At 34.4% G+C, this 20,621-nt stretch overlaps 1 protein-coding gene across 1 annotated transcript in view; it reads left to right on the top strand.

Moving 5' to 3' along the window:
- Zswim6 (zinc finger, SWIM-type containing 6) overlaps positions 1–20,621 on the top strand; it is a 189,492-nt gene that overhangs the window by 155,693 nt on the left and 13,178 nt on the right. Inside the window, exons 5-7 of the mRNA XM_013025302.1 lie at positions 9,208–9,369; positions 17,001–17,152; positions 19,217–19,463. Coding sequence (XP_012880756.1) covers positions 9,208–9,369; positions 17,001–17,152; positions 19,217–19,463 — 561 coding nt within the window. The remainder of the gene's footprint in view (positions 1–9,207; positions 9,370–17,000; positions 17,153–19,216; positions 19,464–20,621) is intronic.

Raw genomic sequence — 20,621 nt, 5'->3', positions numbered from 1 at the left:
ACCACATTTTCTTGATCCATTCATCTACTGAGGGGCATCTGGGTTGGTTCCAGATCTTAGCTATGGTAAATAATGCTGCAATAAGCATAGTTGTGCTGGTAGCTTTAGTGTGGTCTTGTTTGTAAACATTTGGGTAAATGCCCAAAAGTGGGATTGCTGGGTCATAGGGGAGCTCTATGTGGGGTTTTCAGTTTATAAGCATTGAGCATTGAGTTGGTTTACATTTTGTTTCATAGCCAATAATAAGCAGCTACTTAAAAGAACAAGTACTACTGTATTAGGTGCCATATTAGGTGTCATGTCCTGGGCTAGGTACTGAAAATGCTAACTCTCATGAGTTAGCTCTGGCCTGGTTTTTTTTGTTGTTGTTTTCCTTTATGTTTTTGTTTTTTAGTGTTTTTTTCTTTTTGCTGAATCCTTAAAAGTGTTACTGTATCAGAGAAATAGCAGAATGAAATACTAAGTCATAAAAAAGCTTTGTTTTTAAAGCTACACATACTTCAGGAATGGTGGGGGGAAGTAGACAAATGCCTAAAGTGGGACTCTGAATTAATACAATTCAAGGAATGACTTACTCAATTTGGCTAACTTGGTTATTAAGGCTAATTACAGCTTTTGTAATGGTGACTTAAGATAAAAGATGACATCTATTATGGCAGTGAACTGGAATCTAACATTAAGAACATCCTTTCAGGATAAAACTTCTCTTTAGGGAGAGAAAAATAAAGGAATGTTACAAGGCAAATTAATAAACACTTTTAAAAACAATTCTCATTCTGCAAAATGGAAATTTTCTAATTAGAATTGTAAACATGAAAGTCTAAGGTAAGTTTTATGAATTTCTTTTTTCTTAGAAAAATTTGTGAAGAATATTCAGGATTTTGCTTTTTAAAACTTAAACTTCCCCTCCATTTTTTCTCTCTCATTGCTATTATCTGAATTTTGCAAAACTACCAAGTTCACATGTTAAAATCCTATCTCTCAAGGTGATACTATTAAGAGATGTGGAACCTTTGGGAGGTGATTAGATTCTAATGACTTGTGAGTAGAAGTGGTGCCTAAATGACAGGCCCAAGGGAGACTGTTTGCCTCTTCTGCCATGTGAAGACACAGCAAGAAAGCACCATCTGTTAAGAATGAGCCTTCAATTGATGCTGAGTTTGCTGGCACACCTTGATCTTGGACACCAAGATTATAAAACTGTTGTATAAGTCACACAGTTAATGGTATTTTCTTACAGCAACTTAAGTGGACTAAGACATTCAGCTTTTAAGTGGCAGTAGTAATTCTGACTATGGATAGTTACTGTAATGATTTAACGAGAAATGACTGCAAAGCCCTAAATAAAGTGCCAGGTGCATATAGTGAGCTCCCAATAAAAGATGACTGTTAATTATAATAATGATTATTTAATTTTCAAGGTTGTACAGTCCTTAAGGTACTAAAAAATATATACCATACATGCATTAAATAATTCTAAGTGCATTAAAATATTCTTTATTTGAGATGTGTGTGTGTTTTAAATTTTTGTTATGGCAGAATGGTGTTCTCTTATATGAATATACCAGTTTATCCATTCATCAGCTGAAGAACACTGATGGTTTTCATTCTTTTACATTGCCAAATGAAACTGCTATAAGCATATTTGTAAAGGTTTTGTATGAATGTAAGTTTTAAGGTCTTTTGGCAAATCTCTACAAGTGGACTTGACAGATGATTGTGTTGTGAATATACTACTTTCCTGAGTGTATATACTATTTTACACTCCAGAAGCAACTTATCATTGCTTAAAATTCTTGTCAGGTTAAAGTTTTTTCCCCAGATTGTGGCTATTATAATAGGTACATTGTAGTACTCATTTACATTTTCCTAATGAGAAATATTTTGCATGTTTTTAGATGAAATTGCCAACATTTTTTTCCTTTGGTGCAATATCTTTTTCCTCTTTTCTAATGAAGACAAAATAATTTAGAGTGGTTTCTAAAAAATTATTTTCTCTCATATTGATTTCTCCTACCAAATTGGCTGTTACTTTTGTCACAGTTATTGAGTTTACATTGATGGTACAACATTATTATCCAAAGCCCATGGTTTATATTAGAGTTCATTGTGGATATTATATATTCCATGGGTTTGGGTGAGTGTAAAATGGCATATCGCCTCCATTTATAATAGTATAGACACTCTGAGTAGTTTCACTGTCCAAAAAAATCTGTTTTCTACCTATTCATCTTTTTCTGTCTCCTATCCTCTGGTAATCACTGATTTTTTTTTCTCCATCATTTTGCCTTTTCCAAAATGTTACACAATTGGAGTCATACATATGTATAAATCACAGTATGGTGCCTTTTCAGATATATTTCTTTCACATAGTACTATAAATTTCCTCCACATCCATTCATGACTTCATAGCCTTTCTTTTTTGATGTATTTAATTGGTTTCTCTTTTTCTCATTAAGTTTTGAGACTCCTTTACATATAAATGTGTGTATATTATATATATAAAATTTGCCACATAAATGATTTTTCAAATATTTTCCTCTATTCTACAGTCTTTCTTTTCCTTCCTTCCCTCCTTCCTTTTCTTTCTTTCTTTTTTATTCTGTCCTTCCCTCTCTCCTTCCCTCTCTACCTTTTTCCCTCCTTCCTTCCTTCCTTTCTTTTTCTTTTATCTCCTTCCTTCCTTCCTCCCTCCCTCCCTCCCTCCCCCTCTCTTCCCCATCCCCTTCCCTTCCCTTCCTTTCGTAAGTTCTGGGGCTTGAAGTTCTCAAGGATGAGAACCACAAATCTACTTACGGATTTTTTAGTAGTTAATTAGAGATGTCTTATGGGCATTCCTGCCTGGCTGGCTTTGAACTACAGTCCTTAGATCATAGCCTCTGGAGTAGCTTGGTTTAGAGACATGAGCCACCAGTGCCTAACTCTTCTTACCTTTTACATACCAAAAGTTCTTAATTTTAACACAGCCTATTTATCAATTTTCCTTCTATAGATCTTTACTCTCATAGTTTTATTGTTGTAAATTTTATATGTATGTCTATGATCCATTTTATAAATTAGATTCTTTTTTTCCTTCATGAGATTCTATCTCAAGATAGATGTTGAAACAAATAAACCTTTTTTTTTTTCATAAAATTGACTTTGAACCATGAAGTAACTAACAGCCACAAAGGTACAACTGAAGGTATGAGAAATATAGAATGGGTAGCCAGAAAGTGAAATGACTGTTCCTAATTGTGGATCTGTGACTAGCTACAGAATGAGAGCCATAGGGTTATTATACTACCTAAACATTGTAAATTTCCCCTATGAATAAAACAGCCAAAATTCTGAGTGGAAGAGTCATCAAGTAGCATAGTGATAAGTTGTATGGGATGCTTTGCTCTGCTTCTGGTCCTTTTTCAGTATCAAGGATCAAGCTTTAGAGTGTTGGTGTTGACAATTCAAACTTTCCCAGCTATTTGTGTAGGTCTTTTCTTGAGTTATTCTGTTGCCTTTGTTTATGCACCTAATCCTGACAATAGAGCACCTTTTTTTGGGGGGGAGGGTCAGTCGTGGTGCTTGAACTCTGGGCCTCGGCCCTGTCCCTGAGCTCTTCAGCTCAAGGCAAGCATTTTATCACTTGAGCCACAGCACCACTTCTGGTTTTCTGGTGGTTAATTGGAGATAATTGTCTCACTGACTTTCTTGTTTAGGCTTTGAACTGTCTCGGCCTCCTAAGTAACTAGGTTTATAAATGTGAGCCACCAGCGCCCAGCAACACTTTTTATTACTACAAAACTTCATAAGAAATCTTGGATTTAGGCTCTCTGAATACAGCTTTGTCTTTCCTCTAAAATTATTTTGGCTATTATATTTCTATTTTTGTCAGCCAGTATACAAGCACCTGCTGGGATTTTGAGTGAGGTTATGTTGAATCAATAGATAATGTGGAAATGATTGACATCTTAACAGTAATGAATTTTCCAATTCATAAATGTAATAACTTTTCACTTAAAAATTTAACTTTCTGTCATCATTATTTCATAACCTTTAAAATGAAAAACATTTACACATTTTTGTTAGAATCATAAGCCAAATATTTTTATAGTACTTTCCTAATTTTCAGTTGTTCCTATCTGAAAAAGCTGCAGATTGTGTTTGTGTTTGCTTTCTGCTCTGAACTTAAATATTACTAGACTTTTTACTATTGGAGTTTTATTTGGTTAGTTTTCTGTAAACAGAGGCCTTTTTATTTTCTTTTCCAATCAGTCTAGCTTTAAACCTTACAGTATGATGCTGAATAGAAATAGTAAGAATACACTTCTGTCTTCTCTTAAAGGAGTTGCATTCATCGTTACGTTTTCTTTTATTACTAGTTTTCTAAAAGCTTTATCATAAGAAGATTTTGAATTGTGTCAAATACTTTTTTCTGTATTTGTTGATATGATTGTATGGATTTTTCTTTCTTAGTTTTCTAATATTAGTAATTACAGTGATTGATTTTTGAATGTTGAACCAGCCTTGCATTCCTGGGAAAAGCCCTATGTGGTTGTAATTTATTCACCTCTTAAAATCTTAATTACACATGCTATTAGTTTGTTAAGGATTTTTAAAATTTTTATGTTCGCTGTGGATATTAGAGTTACTTGTAATGTCTTTGTCTGTTTTTTGTATCAGCATAATTCTGGCTTTATAAAACATGTTGCAACCATTGTTGCTTCTATTTTCTGGAAGATACTATGTATAATCAATCCTCTTGTGTGCGTGTGTGCGTACATGTGTGCGTGTGTGTGTGTGTGTGTGTGTGTGTCATAGGGTTTGAACTCTGGGCCTGGGCACTGTCCCACAGTTCTTCAGCTCAACGTTAGTGCTCTACCACTTGAGCCACAGTGCCACTTCTGGATTTTTCTGTTTATGTGGTGCTGAGGAATCAAACTCTGGTCCGCATGCATGTGAGGCAAGTGTTCTACCACTTTTCATAAAGATTTGATAAACTTTTCCTGGGAAATGTATATCTGTGTTATTAGAGATTTCAGATTCAAATTCAATTTCTTTGGGACATATAAATATAAATATATATATATGTGTGTAACTTTGGTTATTTCTTCTTGAGTGATCTTTGGTAGCTTTTGATTTTAAAGAAATTTACTTAAATTGTATAATTTATGGGCATAAAGTTATTCATAGTGTTCCCTTATGAACATTACGGTACCTGTAGATATTATAATACACAATTATACTATAAACCTTATAATACCTCTAGGATCTGTAATGATGTTTCCTTTTTAATTTCTGATACTGGTAGCTGTTTTTGTTTTTTTTTTAATGTTTTTAGTATCTTTAAGTAGTTGTACAAAGGTGATGTCATTTACCAAAGCATGAATTCAGTGCATCTTGGTTAATTTGGCCCCTGAGTACATAATCACCCACCCCTTCCCTTGCTTATCTTAAATTTTGGCTACATATTTTATTTTTTGCCTTTTAACAGACCAGTTTATGTTTACAATGTATCTTGATCTCTGTCATCACTTCAACATCTTCAACCCTCTTCCATCTACCTCTTCTCTTATATTTCTCAATTCTGTCCTATTTACAATGAATGTTTGTCAGCATTCTCCCATCTTCCCGCTTCATTCTTCTATCTCTCTCCCTTGGTCCCCACCGGCCCCTATTGCATGTACCCATTTCCTGGTACTAATTTTTTTGGCTTTGACTTGGTCTTTTTAAAAGACTTAGACAATTTACACTACATAGAATGTATTCTACTTCAGTTAATTCATTTGCAATCCCTGTTTACCAGCCAGTCTGTTTACTTATAGATTGATAGGTACAAAGTAACTACCACAAATAAGGAAAACAGCCATTGATAGGTACAATGTAGCTACTACAAATAAGGGGAAACAGCCAACCTATATTTCTCTGAATCTGCTTACTTGCAAGTCTTTCCATTTCCTACCAATAGTACAGTAAAGTTCTTTCTGATGGATGAGTAGAATTCCATTGTGTATATATACAGTCTACTTAGATTTTTTCCACATAAATATAAAATTTTGTTGAACATTAATATATTCACAAATATAAAACTTTTTATTATCTTTGAAGTACTAGATTTTTAAATTTTATTTTAGAGCATACCTTTGGGTAGTCAATACAATAGCATTTTTGCTGCTGCAAGAATGTCTATAGTTTACCATCATAGAATCCAATAATATTTTCATTGGCTGTAGAATTCTCAGTTGACTTTTCAGCTTTGCTTTTGTTTCTGTTTTGCCAGTTTCGAGGCTTGAACACAGGGCCTGAATGCTGTCCCTGAGTATTTTTTGCTTACGGCTAGCACTTTGCCACTGAGTCAGCTCTAATTCTGGCTTTTTGATGGTTAATTAGAAATAATTTCATGAACTTCCCTTCCCTGGCTAGCTTAAACTGTGATCCTTAGATCTAAGCCTCCTGAGTAGGTAGGATTATAGGCATGAGTCACCAGGACCAAGCCCAAACATTTTCTTTTATTAAAAAAACACCTTTAAGATATGTTCCATTGTATTTTGTTGTTCTCTGGGTTCTCCAATGAGATGGATAATTATTTAAGTTGTTCTGTATCTGATCATTTCTTTTTTCTGTTTTCAAGTTTTTCTGTGTCTACTTTTAAGTGGCTTGGCTAATGGCATATTTGTGCATGACTTTTTGTTTATATATCTTTTTTGAGATTGGCTGGTTACATCTATGAGTTCATATCATTCTCCAATTTTAGACATTTTTCACCTATCATCTCTTTCAAACTTTCTAATTTTTCATCATCTTCTGGCAATCCAGTGACACAAATGCCATTAAAAGTTTGGTATTTTCTAACCCGTCCTTAAGGCTCTAACTTAACTGTTATCCTAGGTACTTTTGTTCTTGGGATGAGATCATTTCTATCTTCAAGTTCAATACGTTGCCTTTCTGTTCTGGTATTGATTCTATTCAGTGCATATTTTAATCTTACATTATGTTTTCACTTCTAATATTTTTGTTTAGTTGTCATTCTAGTTTGGATTTCACTTCTGAGACAGCTATTTTATTCATTTAAATAGTGTTTACCTACTCCTCATGTAACATGAACCTCTGGTAATTCCAATATCTTGTTCATTCTGACATCTGTTGATTTTTCCCTTGAGAACTGCTCATATTTTCCTGTTTATTTGTAAGCCAAGTAATTTTATTTTAAATACTGATTAGTTTAAATACTGTGTTATGAAAGCCAAAGTTCTATTAAAAATCATCTAGATATTAGAGAAAACAGTTATAAGCAAGCAATGAACCAGGGTAGATTCAGACTATAACTTGTTTTATCATCTTATGGCAGTAGTGCCAATTTGTGTTTTCAAAGCTCTGGCTCTGCTGCTTTGGTTCTGCCTTATGCACGAACAGTATGACAGAACTTGAGGAATTCCCCTTTCTCATTTCTGGTTTGGGGAATCCATTTTCCTAGTACTTAGAATAACTAAACAAAGTTACTCTCAAGATTTTGCTGCATATGGCATTTATAAAATTCCTTTTAATGGAGCTAATCTTCAAAAAGAAGAGGATATAACAGAAAAATCACACCCATATGAGTTATTTCAACTTTTCATTTCCTTTCCCCAATATGCTTGCTTTTATTTATTTCTGAATCCTTAGATTATTACGTTTTAAATTTCATCCATACTTTTTAAAAAGTTGCAATTAGCCAAAATGAAAGATTATAAATATTGAAGCTTAGGTAGGTTGTCATTTTATGTTGTTAAGTAACTTGATACCTAAAATATCTGATACTCTAAATATAAAAGACTGGAAAGCATCTCTTTTGGATAAATAAAACAAGTAGTTTCATTATTCACTTGGATAGAACAAAATGGTTAAAACTACAATGCACAGAGACTTTTCTAAAAACAAAATTCTTTTGAATAATTTTGGAGTACTAAAATTATCTTACATTGATGTATCAAAGTAAAAATTAGTTAAATTGTGCAATATTCTCTTGAGTCAACTGATACTTTGAAGAAAGTAAAAAGAAGTAATTGGTCACTTTTATTCAGATGATTAAATTTGTGATTTTCCTTTGAAAAACTTGTGAAATTTTGGTTTATATTATTCATGTAGAAATATTGTATTTAGTGTTTTCATATGAAATGGTTGAATTTTGTTACATTATTTAAGGAAGTATGTTCAAGCATGTGTGTCTGTATTTGTTTATTTGAGACAAGATCTCATTGTATAGCCCAGGCAAGCTTGGAACTCACTGTGGAACCTAGTCTTAAACTAAAGTCTTAAACTTTCCACATTTAAGCTCTCTCTCTCATCAAGTACTAGGATTATAAGTATACGTTATCATGCCATCTTTGAGGGTTCTAGTTGTTAGGTTTTGTTTTTAACAAGTAATCCTATTTTAGTAAATAGGGTTAAAGTAAGAAGAAATAGAAAAGAGAAACATTTCTTGTTCTCTTAGAAGGAAAAGAAAGTTAAAAAACTGTTGAATTTTGTTTTGAAAAGAATATTTACTTCTAGATGCTGGTGGCTTACACCTGTAATCGTAGCTACTTTGGAGGCTCAGATCTGAGGAGCACAGTTTGAAGCTAGCTTGGGCAGAAAATCCCTGAGATACTTTTCCAATTAAACATCGAGCCAGAAGAGGAGCTGCGGCTAAAGTGGAGTTGTGCTCAAGCACGGTCTTGAGCTTAAAAGAAAAATAATATGTACTGAGTTTTTACTAAAAATGATCTGTGCTCCATTGTTCTATATGTATATATGTGTGTGTATGTATGTTCTATGTCTATATAGTGTAGATGTCAGAATAGTATACATTTATATGTACATGCACATATGTGTTTTAACTAATGAATAAACAATTTGAGATTCTTAGGAGACTATGTAATGATTTGTGTTTACTGCATGCCCTTATTATGTTGTTATAAAAAGATGATCTTAGAATGTAGGGTATTTTTTTCCTCAGAAGCATTTCAAATGGTATATTGCCACATTCATAGTACATTTTATCTTTACATGTAACAGTATTTTGGATCTTTGGTTCAAACTTGAGGTGTCTTATATTAAAGTCTGTGTTAAATTTATTGCTTACTTTGTCAGATAAAAATGATGTTATAAAATCAATAAACACATCCATCTTGAAGTGATTTAAAATTCCTCTTTAGTTGTTAGCATTAGCTACTTTTATAATTTTTTTGAAATTACTTCTTTCTCCTCTTTTAGGTGCTCTGTGGATGTGTATAGTTTTAAATCCCCATTGCAAGTTGGAACAGAAGACCAGCTGGCTAAAACAGCTGAAAAAGTGGAATGGCGTTGATGTTTGTCCGTGGGAAGATGGGAATCATGGCAGTGAATTGCCCAACTTAACCAATGCTCTGCCTCAGGGTGCAAATGCCAACCAAGGTGAGTCCATTGTAATCTTTGCTCAGCTGATATCCACATCTTTGTGTATGTATGTGTGTTTATAATGGTGATTGACAGTATATGTGGGGAAATGATTTTAACTACTTTAGAATTTGAACTGTCGTTCAAGAATTTAATACATTTTAACTTTGAATATATGTATGTGTTTTAACTGTGATATCTTGTATGCTTTAAAAAATTCTCAATCTATACAGATATAATATACATATTTATATGTGTGGAAGTGATCCACTTAATGATTTCATTTGAAGTTTTTAATTTAAAAATTATGGAGTTAGGGTAATAATATTTTATGAAACAAAGTACTAAAATGTTTGAGGAACAATGTTTTCATCTCTCTTGGTCAATTCATATTTGGGCTGCTGTTTAAGTTTAGAATATAGCAAAGAGATATTTTATCAGTAAATTGAGGAGCATGGGATGTTTGTGTTTGGACTGGGGGAATTCTTCATTTGAAAGTTTTATCTATTATACTTGTTCCTACCTACAACTGGCAAATAGTGCCCTTCATTCTCTGAGACAACCCAGAAATCTTCCTACATGTTTCTAAAAGAACCTCTATCATTTCTATGTTGTTTTTTCTTTCCTTCAGTTTCTCTTTCTCTATTGGATTTATCCATTTAGTTTAAGTTCCCTCCATCTTTAAAAATACTTCCTTGGCATCATATTTCTTTCTATTTAGAATATTCTTTCTTGAAATTAAATTCTTAACTAGTTAGCTCTTACAAATACAGTTTTATCCAATTCATTCCACTGTTTTTTGTATGATTTTGTGCCTTTTTTTGGGGAATCAGAGGAATTGGAGACAAATTTAAAGTCATAATAGAAGTGAAGTAGGATTTAAATGACATTTAGAGCATCTAGGATCAAGACTATTTATTTTCTCTGTATTGGACACATACGGCATTGATATTACAAAAAGTGGCTGTGCAATGCACTGAGTTTGAGTGGAATATTAATAGACAGTATCTATGAAGAAAGAAAATTATTATTCCATATAGTAGTCCATTAAAAAAGTTTTAGGACTTGGGAAATAAATGTTTAGCTCTTGTTTTTCTAAAATCATTTGAAAATTCCATTCTGTCTTTATTGCTCAAGAGGATTTTATTCAGTATTTTAAGAAAAAATTAATGTGCTTCTCATCCCCCCTCCCTCCAATTATTTTTTTCCTATATGCTTAGAATTTTCAACTTAAACTGTTGAGTATTTATTCTCTTCCTTTTCCAGGGAAGGGTTTGCTCTTATCTACACAGGCAGTAGCATACTTCTGGTTTTTATACTTGGTAGTTTTTTGTGTGTTTCATTTCCCACTGATTCTTTAGGACTGACATTTTGGTATATTATACTTTTCTACTAACTACTTACTGTATTACCTTTGATTAAATACAGACATTCCATAAACCTTATTAGGAAGCTGTTAAGAAGTGACCCAACCTCAGAGACGCCACAGTTTATTTTACTTACAGTTTGGTCAAGGCAGTATAAATTTAAGTCCTAGTTTCTGAAAGTAGGAATTCATAGGTATTGTGCTTAAGTACACCAGGGTACCAGCTTTTAGCATAACACCTACTGCCTTCTGAGGGGCTATCAGAAAAGACATCCCTAGAGATGGTGCCAGCATCTCTGCAGTGAGCCTGCTGCTGAATCAAGAAATCAGGCATTACAACTGGACTAAGTATACAAATGGGCAGATCTCAAGCAGTACTTTCATGTATTTGCAAATTAGAGTGAATGTGATAGGTTTATGAAGCCCTACCTTTATTGAGGCAAATTGTAAGAATGAACTTTGAAAGTAGTGTTGGTTTTTTTTTGTTTGTTTTTTTTTTTTTTTGTCGGTCGTGGGGCTCGAACTCTGGGCCTGGGCACTGTCCCTCAGCTCTTCAGCTCAAGGCTACTGCTCTACCACTTGAGCCACAGCGCCACTTCTGAAAGTAGTTCTTTATGTATACATACATATGTATACCAGAATGACAGCAAATTTAAATTTTTATAAATAAATTAGAATTTTCCCTTTTCTGTATTAATTTGGGGGGTGGGGCGGGTGGGACTGGTTCTGGGCTTGAACTCAGGGTCTGGGTACTTCCCCTAAACATTTTTTGTTCAAGGCTAGCACACTACCACTTGAGCCACAGCTCACTTCTGGTTGTTTTGGTGTGTGTGTGTGTGTGTGTGTGTGTGTGTGTGTGTTGGTAATTTACTGGAGATAGGAATCCCATGGACTTTCCTGCCAGCGCACAGATCTTAGCCTTCTGAGGAGACAGGATTCTAGGTGTGAGCCACCTGCACTCTCTTTTTGCTTTTCATAACTTCTCAAGGTTAATATTGCATACACTTTATTTTTAAACCTCTTAAAAATTTGAAGCTAGATTGCTTAAGTTGTAATGCCCTGGGTTCAAACCTAAGTAGTATCACAAAAATTATTACAATTTTTTTGTATTTATCATTCAAAATTTTAGTCATGACAGTCTATTTCTCTTGTTTTTTCAGACCTATAGCAGAAACTGAATGAGTAGACATTAAGGTAAAAGTTGATCATAGCCGGGTGTCGGTGGCTCACACCTATAATCTTAGATACTCAGGAAGCTGAGATCCTAGAACCATGGTTAGAAGCTAGCCTGGGCAGGAATGTCTACACAACTCTTATCTCCAATTAATCACAGAAAAAGCTGAAAGTGGCTCTGTGGCTCAAGTGGTAGAGTGTTAGCCTTGAAGAAAAAGAGCTCAGGAGACAGTGCCGAGGCCCTTAGTTCAGTCCTGAGGACCAGCTTTAAAAATGGTTGATAATATTTTTGAGATCTAATCAGAATACATTTCCAATTGTACATTTTTGTGTGCTGATAACAGGGGCTTGAACTTGGGCTTTTATGCTTTGTTCATAACTGGTACTGTACTACTTGAGCCATGCCTCTAGTCCAACCTTTTTGCTGGTTCATTAACAATAGAGTCTCTTGGACTTTCTGGCTTCAAAGTACTATCCTCACATCTCAGTTTCTTAAGTACGTAGGACTACAGATGTGAGCCATCAATATCTAGCAACTGTACATCTTTAAAAATTGTGTTTCTTATTTTCAGATATTTTCAATTAAATATCATTCATGAGAATTTGAGGGTTTTTTGTTACTGTTGGTGCTCTTGTTCTCTTAGAGTTAACCATTGTTTAAAACCTCTGCATGCCTTTTTGTTTCTGTGTGCTACCAGAGTCACATGTAAACATGTGAACATTTCATTTTTTTTTCACTTTGTTCATGGAATAAGACTACAGCTTGCTTTTATTTAATAGTATCACAGATAGTGAACCAAATCAACATGTAGAACTCATTCTTTTAATAAATGCACAATACTAGGGTGCTATTTAAATTCTCTGTAGATATAAAATTTAGTATTTAAACTAAACAAAACTAATGAGATGACAAAACCACTTAAAATTATTTATGTGAGACTTGATTGATTGTAAGAGATCATATAATCAATTCCTTTCTGGGTATAGGCATATTTTTTCTGCTTAACAAAAAATCCTACTAGATTAAAAAAGCAGTAAAAGGTGGGGCATATCCTTTCCATTCTGCCTTGTATACAGGTGCTAATTCTAGTAAGGACTACATCATTATTTATGCCTCTTAAACTATCTGTAATCCATAGGTTTTGTTATGTCTGCCATCAAGATGCAGACATTAGAGCTGAGATAATACCGCTGTCATACTCTCTAGAAAGCCCAATGACTGCAACAACCTCACCTTTGTATACTGTTGTAAACCTAAAATCTTAAACAATGAAGATAAGAGTGATCAATAATTTTTTGTTGAAGCAGAAAGTTCCTAGGTATAATGGTGCAGTGCCCAAGTTAGTTTCTTCCTTCTAGGAGCTTACAGGGTTCTGCTATTATTTTCTCTGGAATTAAGAGAAACAGAAAAAGTAACAAGCACTTAGAGAGCAATAGGCCCAGTAACAAAGATAGCAAATAAAGATGTTTCAAGATTTTTTTTCCAAAAAAGACTTTGTTTAAAGCCTTTCTGATTAGTGGAATTTATAGGAAGTATGTCTGTGTTTTGACTCTGAAAGCTACTACTGGCTCTGTGAGCTGGCAAGTAACTTTATCATACTCTTTGCTTCTACCAGCAGAATAAAGAGACTGGACCACGTGAATTTTCCAGTCTCAGTTCACTTTTTTTTTAAATTTTAATTTTAATTTTTTGTGAACATACTGTACAGAGGGGTTACAATTACATGGGCAAGATAATGAGTACATTTCTTATCAAGCATTGCAGCCTCCTCCTTTGTTTCCCCTTCCCATCCCTTCCCTCCACCTCGCCCAATCCTCCCCGCTCCCCCTGCCCCCCCCACCAAAGTTGTAAAGTTCGCTTTCTACATAACGACTTGTACATCTCATTGTTGCAATGGGTCCACCTGTATCCCTATTTAAATGATTTGTTTTTTCCCTTCCCCTCCACAAATTATAGCGACATCAAATACAATGAAAGCCCGGGTTATACTGTGGGGGAGGGACATACAAAGCAACAAAGAAATAATCTTATAAATGTGTTAGAAACAATCGAATGAAAGAAAAAAAAAATCTGAAGAGCTGAGGGACAGAGCTCAGGCCCAGAGTTCAAGGCCCATGGCTGACCAAAAAAAAAAGCTACTGGATTTTGACATTTGATGAACCATCAACTGACAAGAGCACATTTCTTTTTATCTTTATTTATTGATCTTCTCAATTTTGAATAATTATAAAAGTATATTCCATACTTAATGGACTTATCAGATTGCAAAATGTATATGCTTTATCTGGTTATAAATTTCTTGTTCATCTTTAGGTATAAATTTTATTTTTATGTTTCTTTAGTTGGTTTGATTAGTTTTTCCTCTCTGATTTTACTTTTAATTAAGAATAATCTTAGTTACTATTCAGCTTTTTTTCTTGGTTATGTTTTAATCCTTTGGTATTATATATTAAAAGTTGTTGAAATATACTGGAGTTTGGAAGTAGTAGTTTATCCTAAATTTTAGTGCCTTTGTTATTGGAAGTACTATGAATATTAAATAGCACTTTTATACAGTTTATAATTTAAAACAAAGAAAAAGGAGCTCAGTGGGATCAGAATATAAATAGCCTTGATACATGATTACTGTTGGGTTCTTTTTTTCTTTACTTCATTACCAGTGTTTGAAAGATACATTGAAAGACCCTATAGAAAATTTTTTTGAAATCCTTCTCTTTCTAAACTCACATACTCACAAATTCATTGGCCAAAGGTTTTTTTATTTCTGAATAATACAAAGTATTGTATTCAAGCTAGAGAAAATAATGACACATTTTGAAATGTAAAAAGAATTTGCTCATGGTAATCACTTGATTTTTAAATCCATAAATGTTGCTAAGAATTGCTGGCTTTTAAAATTCATTTAGTGAAAACGTTGTAATATCTAAGAAATAAATGCAAAGTATAAAATGTTATTTAGAATGAAATATGCATGTTAGGTTAGAGTACTGTAATTTTCTTTGAGATCATTCTGCTGACTTAGATGTAGGCCATTTCTTAGATCATTTCTCTTTTATCCTTCAACCTTCATTTCAGACTTTTTTCTCTGTGTCACTATCTCTGTCTGTCCTCTCTCTGACAATACTGAGGTTTGAGCTCAAGGAGACCCTTGAGCTTGTGCTAAACAAGTGCTCTATCACTTGAGCCACTCTACCAGTACTTTTTTTGGTGGTCATAGGGCTTGAACTCTGGGCCTGGGAGCTGTCCCTTAGCTTTTCAGCTCAAGGCCAGCAATCTACCACTTGAGCCACAGCGCCACTTCTGATTTTCCAGTAGCTAATTGGAGATGAGGCTCATGGACTTTCCTGCCTGAGCTGACTTTGAACCAGCAGCCTCCTGAGTAGCTAGGATTATTGGCGTGAGCCACCGGCATCTAGCTTACCAGCCCTTTTTTGTGTTGGTTATTTTCAAGATAGGATCTTCTTTATGCCTAGACCAACCTGGACTGCGACCCTCCTGTTTGGTATATATCATCGTAATTCATATATATCCTCCTATAGTGGTATATGCATACCATTATACCTGTCATTGTTTAGGATGGATGAAGTCTTTCTAACTTTTATGACTAGAGTTGCCTCATACTGTGAATATCTGATCTTTGCCTCCAAAGAGCTAGGATTGAACGCCTGAGCCACCATGCCCAGTTCAGCTTATTCTTCAGTATTACTATGAATTATAACTGTGTCATTCCTTGACTTTTTGTTACTGTTTGTCCATATTTAAAGACTACAGTTTTATAGTTATTATAAGTCCAAGGTGACATAACTGTTGTTAATGGATCAAGATAAAGGAAATGTAGTGTCTCAATATTTTCCATACTATTTGATATAACTTATTAGCTTATTCATTTTGAAGAAACAAAACAAAAACAGTTTTTTCTCTTTCTGATTTATATCTTCCATTTCTTCAGTTTCCATCACTTGACAATAGATTTGTTGGTGTAACCACAGCACTTCCCTTAGCCATAGACACATATGTATTACCAAACATACATATTTAGCTGTTTATACAATTAGTGCTCTTGTTTCTTTTTCTCACGCATGTGAGAGCAAGTCACGTAAACCAAAGTGAAGTGCCTTTCTGAGGTCTCTAGAACACAGATAAATTTTAATACATTATACCAACCCATTTTTCAGGTTTATATATTGATGATAATTCAAAATGAGAGGAAATCTTGAAACTATGGAATGATTCTTTTGCTAGTTATAAGTTAATTTTTCTACATATACTTTTTCTTGTCCATATCAATTTTATATTTTTAAGAAGAACCTATTGTTATTTTAGTAAATATATCTTAAAACATTTACAGCTTTTTTTCCCCTCAGTACTCCATATTGAAACTTGAAAGTGCTAACATTCTGTGAAGGAAATGAAAAGAATATTTCCTTCCAAATATATTATCTTCTGCTGTTATTCACATTTGTGGCTACAGAAATCCTCTCCTAAATTATAGATCCACAGTAAACAAGACTGCTTTAAAATGACAGGAATCTAACTTAATGCTATTTATATGAAAGTCCAAGACTAATCCAGGCTGTAGCTGCTCTCAAGTCTTCAGTTTAGATGACACAGAGTGCTGACTTGTAGAGATGGTATCATAACATATTTGTAGAGTTAGCCAACTTGGTTTTCTAGGGACTTCTTTATCTGTCCTAGTGCTGCTCCTAATGAAGCATTTGGATGGAGGAGAGCCAGGGAGAATGTCCCTAGTCTCTCAGAAGAAAATTCACAATTATTTTCCTCATATAACATGATTTATAACTTGAATAGTATGTCAGCTCAACACATTGGACACATAAGTTAAATAGATATTTAAGAGCCATCCTGGGAATGTAGTACCATTTATTTTGATGTACATATTGAACCTTTAGAATAGATCGGAAGAAGGGAGACTATAGTGGCCTTGGATTGATTTATTTTAATTAAAGGGACATTTACATATTCATTACTCATTTTTAGGGTGCTGTTATAAATTGGTAAAGCCTGCTTTACGCCCCTGCAGCTCTTCTTTCATCTCCCTTTCCCCACCTCTCAATTCATTTTTTTATACAGAGCTACCCCATAAAAGCATAACCTCAATAACCAATCTGGAAGGCTGGGTTGGACATCCCCTAGACCCTGTGGGCACGCTCTTCAGTAGCCTCATGGAAGCCTGCCACACTGATGATGAAAACTTCTCTGGGTTCTCTGATTTTACAGGTAAAGCCATTGACATTGGCCTGATGTTTTTGTTTGTAGTATATTTTATAAAGTCATGTAGTTCATAGTCTGTATGCTTACCAAAGAGAACTAGGAAATAGGCACTATTGCTTTTCAGGAAGGTTTCCCCAGACTGGAAGATTCGGAAAAGCCAACAGTTAGAGCAGTCTGTGTCAAGAATCTTGAACATACAATTTTCTGACCAATGATTCTACATCTAAGAATTTATCTATCTGCATTTACGACTATAAGATTAAAATAAAGATTCCAAAGTAAAGTGTTTATAACTAGAAAATTCAGTTTGGTTGCACTTTAAGTTTATGTTCTCATTAAAAGTTAGTTAAATGTTTTAAGTCTATTTTAAGAGGAGTAATAGGTGACAACTAAATCCGTTGTGTATCACACATTCCGTTGAAATAGTATTTTGAAATTTCTCTATGACCTCTGGAGAATCCAGAATCATTCTGTCAAAGATTACCCAAGGGCAGTGAGTGGAGTAATGGAATAAGGATTGTCCCATTGTTAAGGAGGAGGAAGGGCTCTGGAGGTTCTTTGTCTTGTCTATCATTGTTTTCCCTGGGGTGGTTGCCTTCATGGGTTAGAGATGATCCAAACTCAGCCAAGATGGTGTGAGTCTCACATATAAATTGACTAAAGAATGTTACACTTGGTCTGGAATTGTGGCTTAGTGGCAGAATGCTTGTCTAGCATGCATAAAGCCCTGGATTCGATTCCTCAGTACCACATAAATAATAAAGGCCAGAGTGGCACTGTGGCTCAAGTGGTAGAGCACCGAGAGGCTCTGGGACAGAGCCCAGGCCCTGAGTTCAAGCCCCAGGACTTGCAAAAAAGAAAAAGAAAAAAGAAAATAAAAAAAGAATATCAATACTTAAGGGAGGAGTCCAGTTGTTTAACTCTTCTGAACAACTAAAGAACTGTTGAACAAAATGAATACCAGGAAGAGGAAATATTTTCCAGGGCTAAGTATCAGCAAAAGATTGGGGTATAGGAAGGAAAGAGGAGGGGTAAGTAAGCAAATGCAATCATTGTATTCCATGCACCTTACATAAAAATTGAACTAGGTAACTTAAGGGTAGGGATTGGAAGGGGGGAAATGGGGAAGAATAATGGAGAGGGTGATAGTGATCAGGGTGTACATTGAAACTCTTTGTACAACTACTTACTAATTTAAAAACAGGGCTAGGAAGGTGGCTCAGTGGTAGAGTGCTTGCCTTCATGCATGAGGCCCTGGGTTCGATTCCTTGGCATCGCATAAGCAGAAAAGGCCAGAAGTGGCACTGTGGCTCATGTGGTAGAGCACTAGCCTTGAGCTGAAGAGCTGAGGGACAGTGCCCAGGCCCAGAGTTCAGGCCCCATGACTGACAAAAAACAAAAACAAAAAAGCAAAAAACAAAGAGAGTATGAGTCTGAATTCACATTCTTTAGAGTTTGGATGGGAGAAGTTTACAATTTCTAATAGAAGCACTTTTGAAGAATCATCCCTCTAGTGATAACAGATGTCTTTCACAAAAAAGGACCTTAAAATTGGGTTACATATGTTATGTTTGGAGATATTTTTATTACAAATTTCAACATTGTAATCACAGTATGGAAACATTTTTAATGCTAGTATTATAACCATGAAAATTTAAGTTAATTTTAATTAGCATACATAAATCACACAAAATAGTTATATTATGAAATTTTCATAACATAATATAATTTTGTTTAATATCTGTTTTCACTCTTCGGGAATCTTATTGTCTTACTTTCTTTGTTGAGTCCTTTGTTGGGAAAAATATTTCTAGGTAGATATTTCATAAAATATACATTTAATACATGTTTATTACAAAATATACATTTAGCCATTAATGGTTACTTTTGCAAGATAATAGAAGAACTGTATTATAACATAAGAATTATATTTTCTGTCTTTCTCATAATGAAGTCAATAATTCATAGATTATAGAACTGGGAGGCATAAATATTTGTAACTGTCAAAGTTCCTGCAAAAGTAGTGTGTAACACTGCTTTTCTTTTGGGACATTTTTACAGAGAATATGGGCCAGTGCAAGTCTCTGGAATACCAGCATCTCCCTGCACACAAGTTTTTAGAGGAAGGGGAATCCTATGTCACCCTGGCTGTGGAAGTAGCCCTGATAGGTCTGGGACAACAGCGTATTATGCCTGATGGGCTGTACACACAAGAGAAAGTCTGCCGGAATGAGGAGCAGCTCATTTCTAAGCTTCAGGAAATTGAATTGGATGATACACTGGTGAAAATTTTTCGCAAACAAGCAGTCTTCCTATTAGAAGGTAGTTTGATAAAGAGGTTTTCCACTTAGCCAGTTTGCTAATCTTTCTGTTACAGGTACTGTTTCAATGAATTTAGCATGGTAGTCGTCCTGATTTTTGTGATTATGTAATGTCAAAGATGCTCAGTGTCTAAAAATTCAGTGTTACCAAATTAAAAGCACAGAAGTTATATTTATGTTATTGATTTAAATTGTGATATAAGATAGCCTGCTAGAAATTAGTCTCATTTAATGCCCCTGGCTTTGTAAAGATCTGTTTTTATTTAGCCTGTATAATTCCTGAGATAAATGCAGTTTTGGTATGTAGTAAGTTACCACTGGTAGCCATACTCCTATTTACTAGATGAGTTAAATAATAACAGAAATTGGTTACCATTTCTTCAGATTTTTGGCTGTTAAGTGGCAATTCACTGGAGTGAATTGTTCTAATTATCCACAAGATTTATTAAGTATAGATTCACCAAGGAAAAGATGGTGTCACATTTCTAGAGCAAAGTCTAAAACTTCCTTATATTATGAGGCCAACGTTTAAAAGGCCTACCAAATTTTGGCTGGCACTAGTTTTTAAAGTGTAGTGTCTGTTTTATACCTCAAACTGTTTCATAGAGAAGGGCTCTAGAAAAAATAGCATTTTAAAGCCTCTTTAGTTTATCCAAAGTAATAGATCTCGTTGGAAGATAGAGTTTTATTAAAATACCACATACATGTTTTTTTTAAAAAGTTATTGTGAAAGTGATGTTACATTTATATGTCATAGAAAAGCATTTGAAACGAGACTGTTCTTAATAGAATTATCCATTTTGGTATAAATTCCCATTTTATCTTTTTGAAGTATTCCTACAATTCTCTTTTTTTTCTAAACATAAAGACCCTATATTGGCAAATTGTAAGATTGATTTTGATTAATTACTTTTTCTTTCAGTTTCTTTCAATTTTCCTTTAAATATATAAGCCACTTAATCTTTTTTTTCTGGTCCTGGGGCTTGAGCCCCAGACTGTCCCAGGATAACTGTCCTGAAGGATAACACTATACCCCATAACTCCATGACTCTATGAGCGATAGCTCCACTTCTAGCCTTTTGGTGGTTAGGGATAAGAGTGTTAGGGGTTTTCCTGTCTGGTCTGGCTTCAAGCTGCAACCTCTTGAGTAGCTACAATT

The sequence above is a fragment of the Dipodomys ordii genome, unplaced genomic scaffold, assembly GCF_000151885.1.
Source record: "Dipodomys ordii isolate 6190 unplaced genomic scaffold, Dord_2.0 Scaffold83, whole genome shotgun sequence".
Lineage (NCBI taxonomy): Eukaryota > Metazoa > Chordata > Mammalia > Rodentia > Heteromyidae > Dipodomys > Dipodomys ordii.
This window is presented reverse-complemented; position numbering and strand designations above follow the sequence as displayed.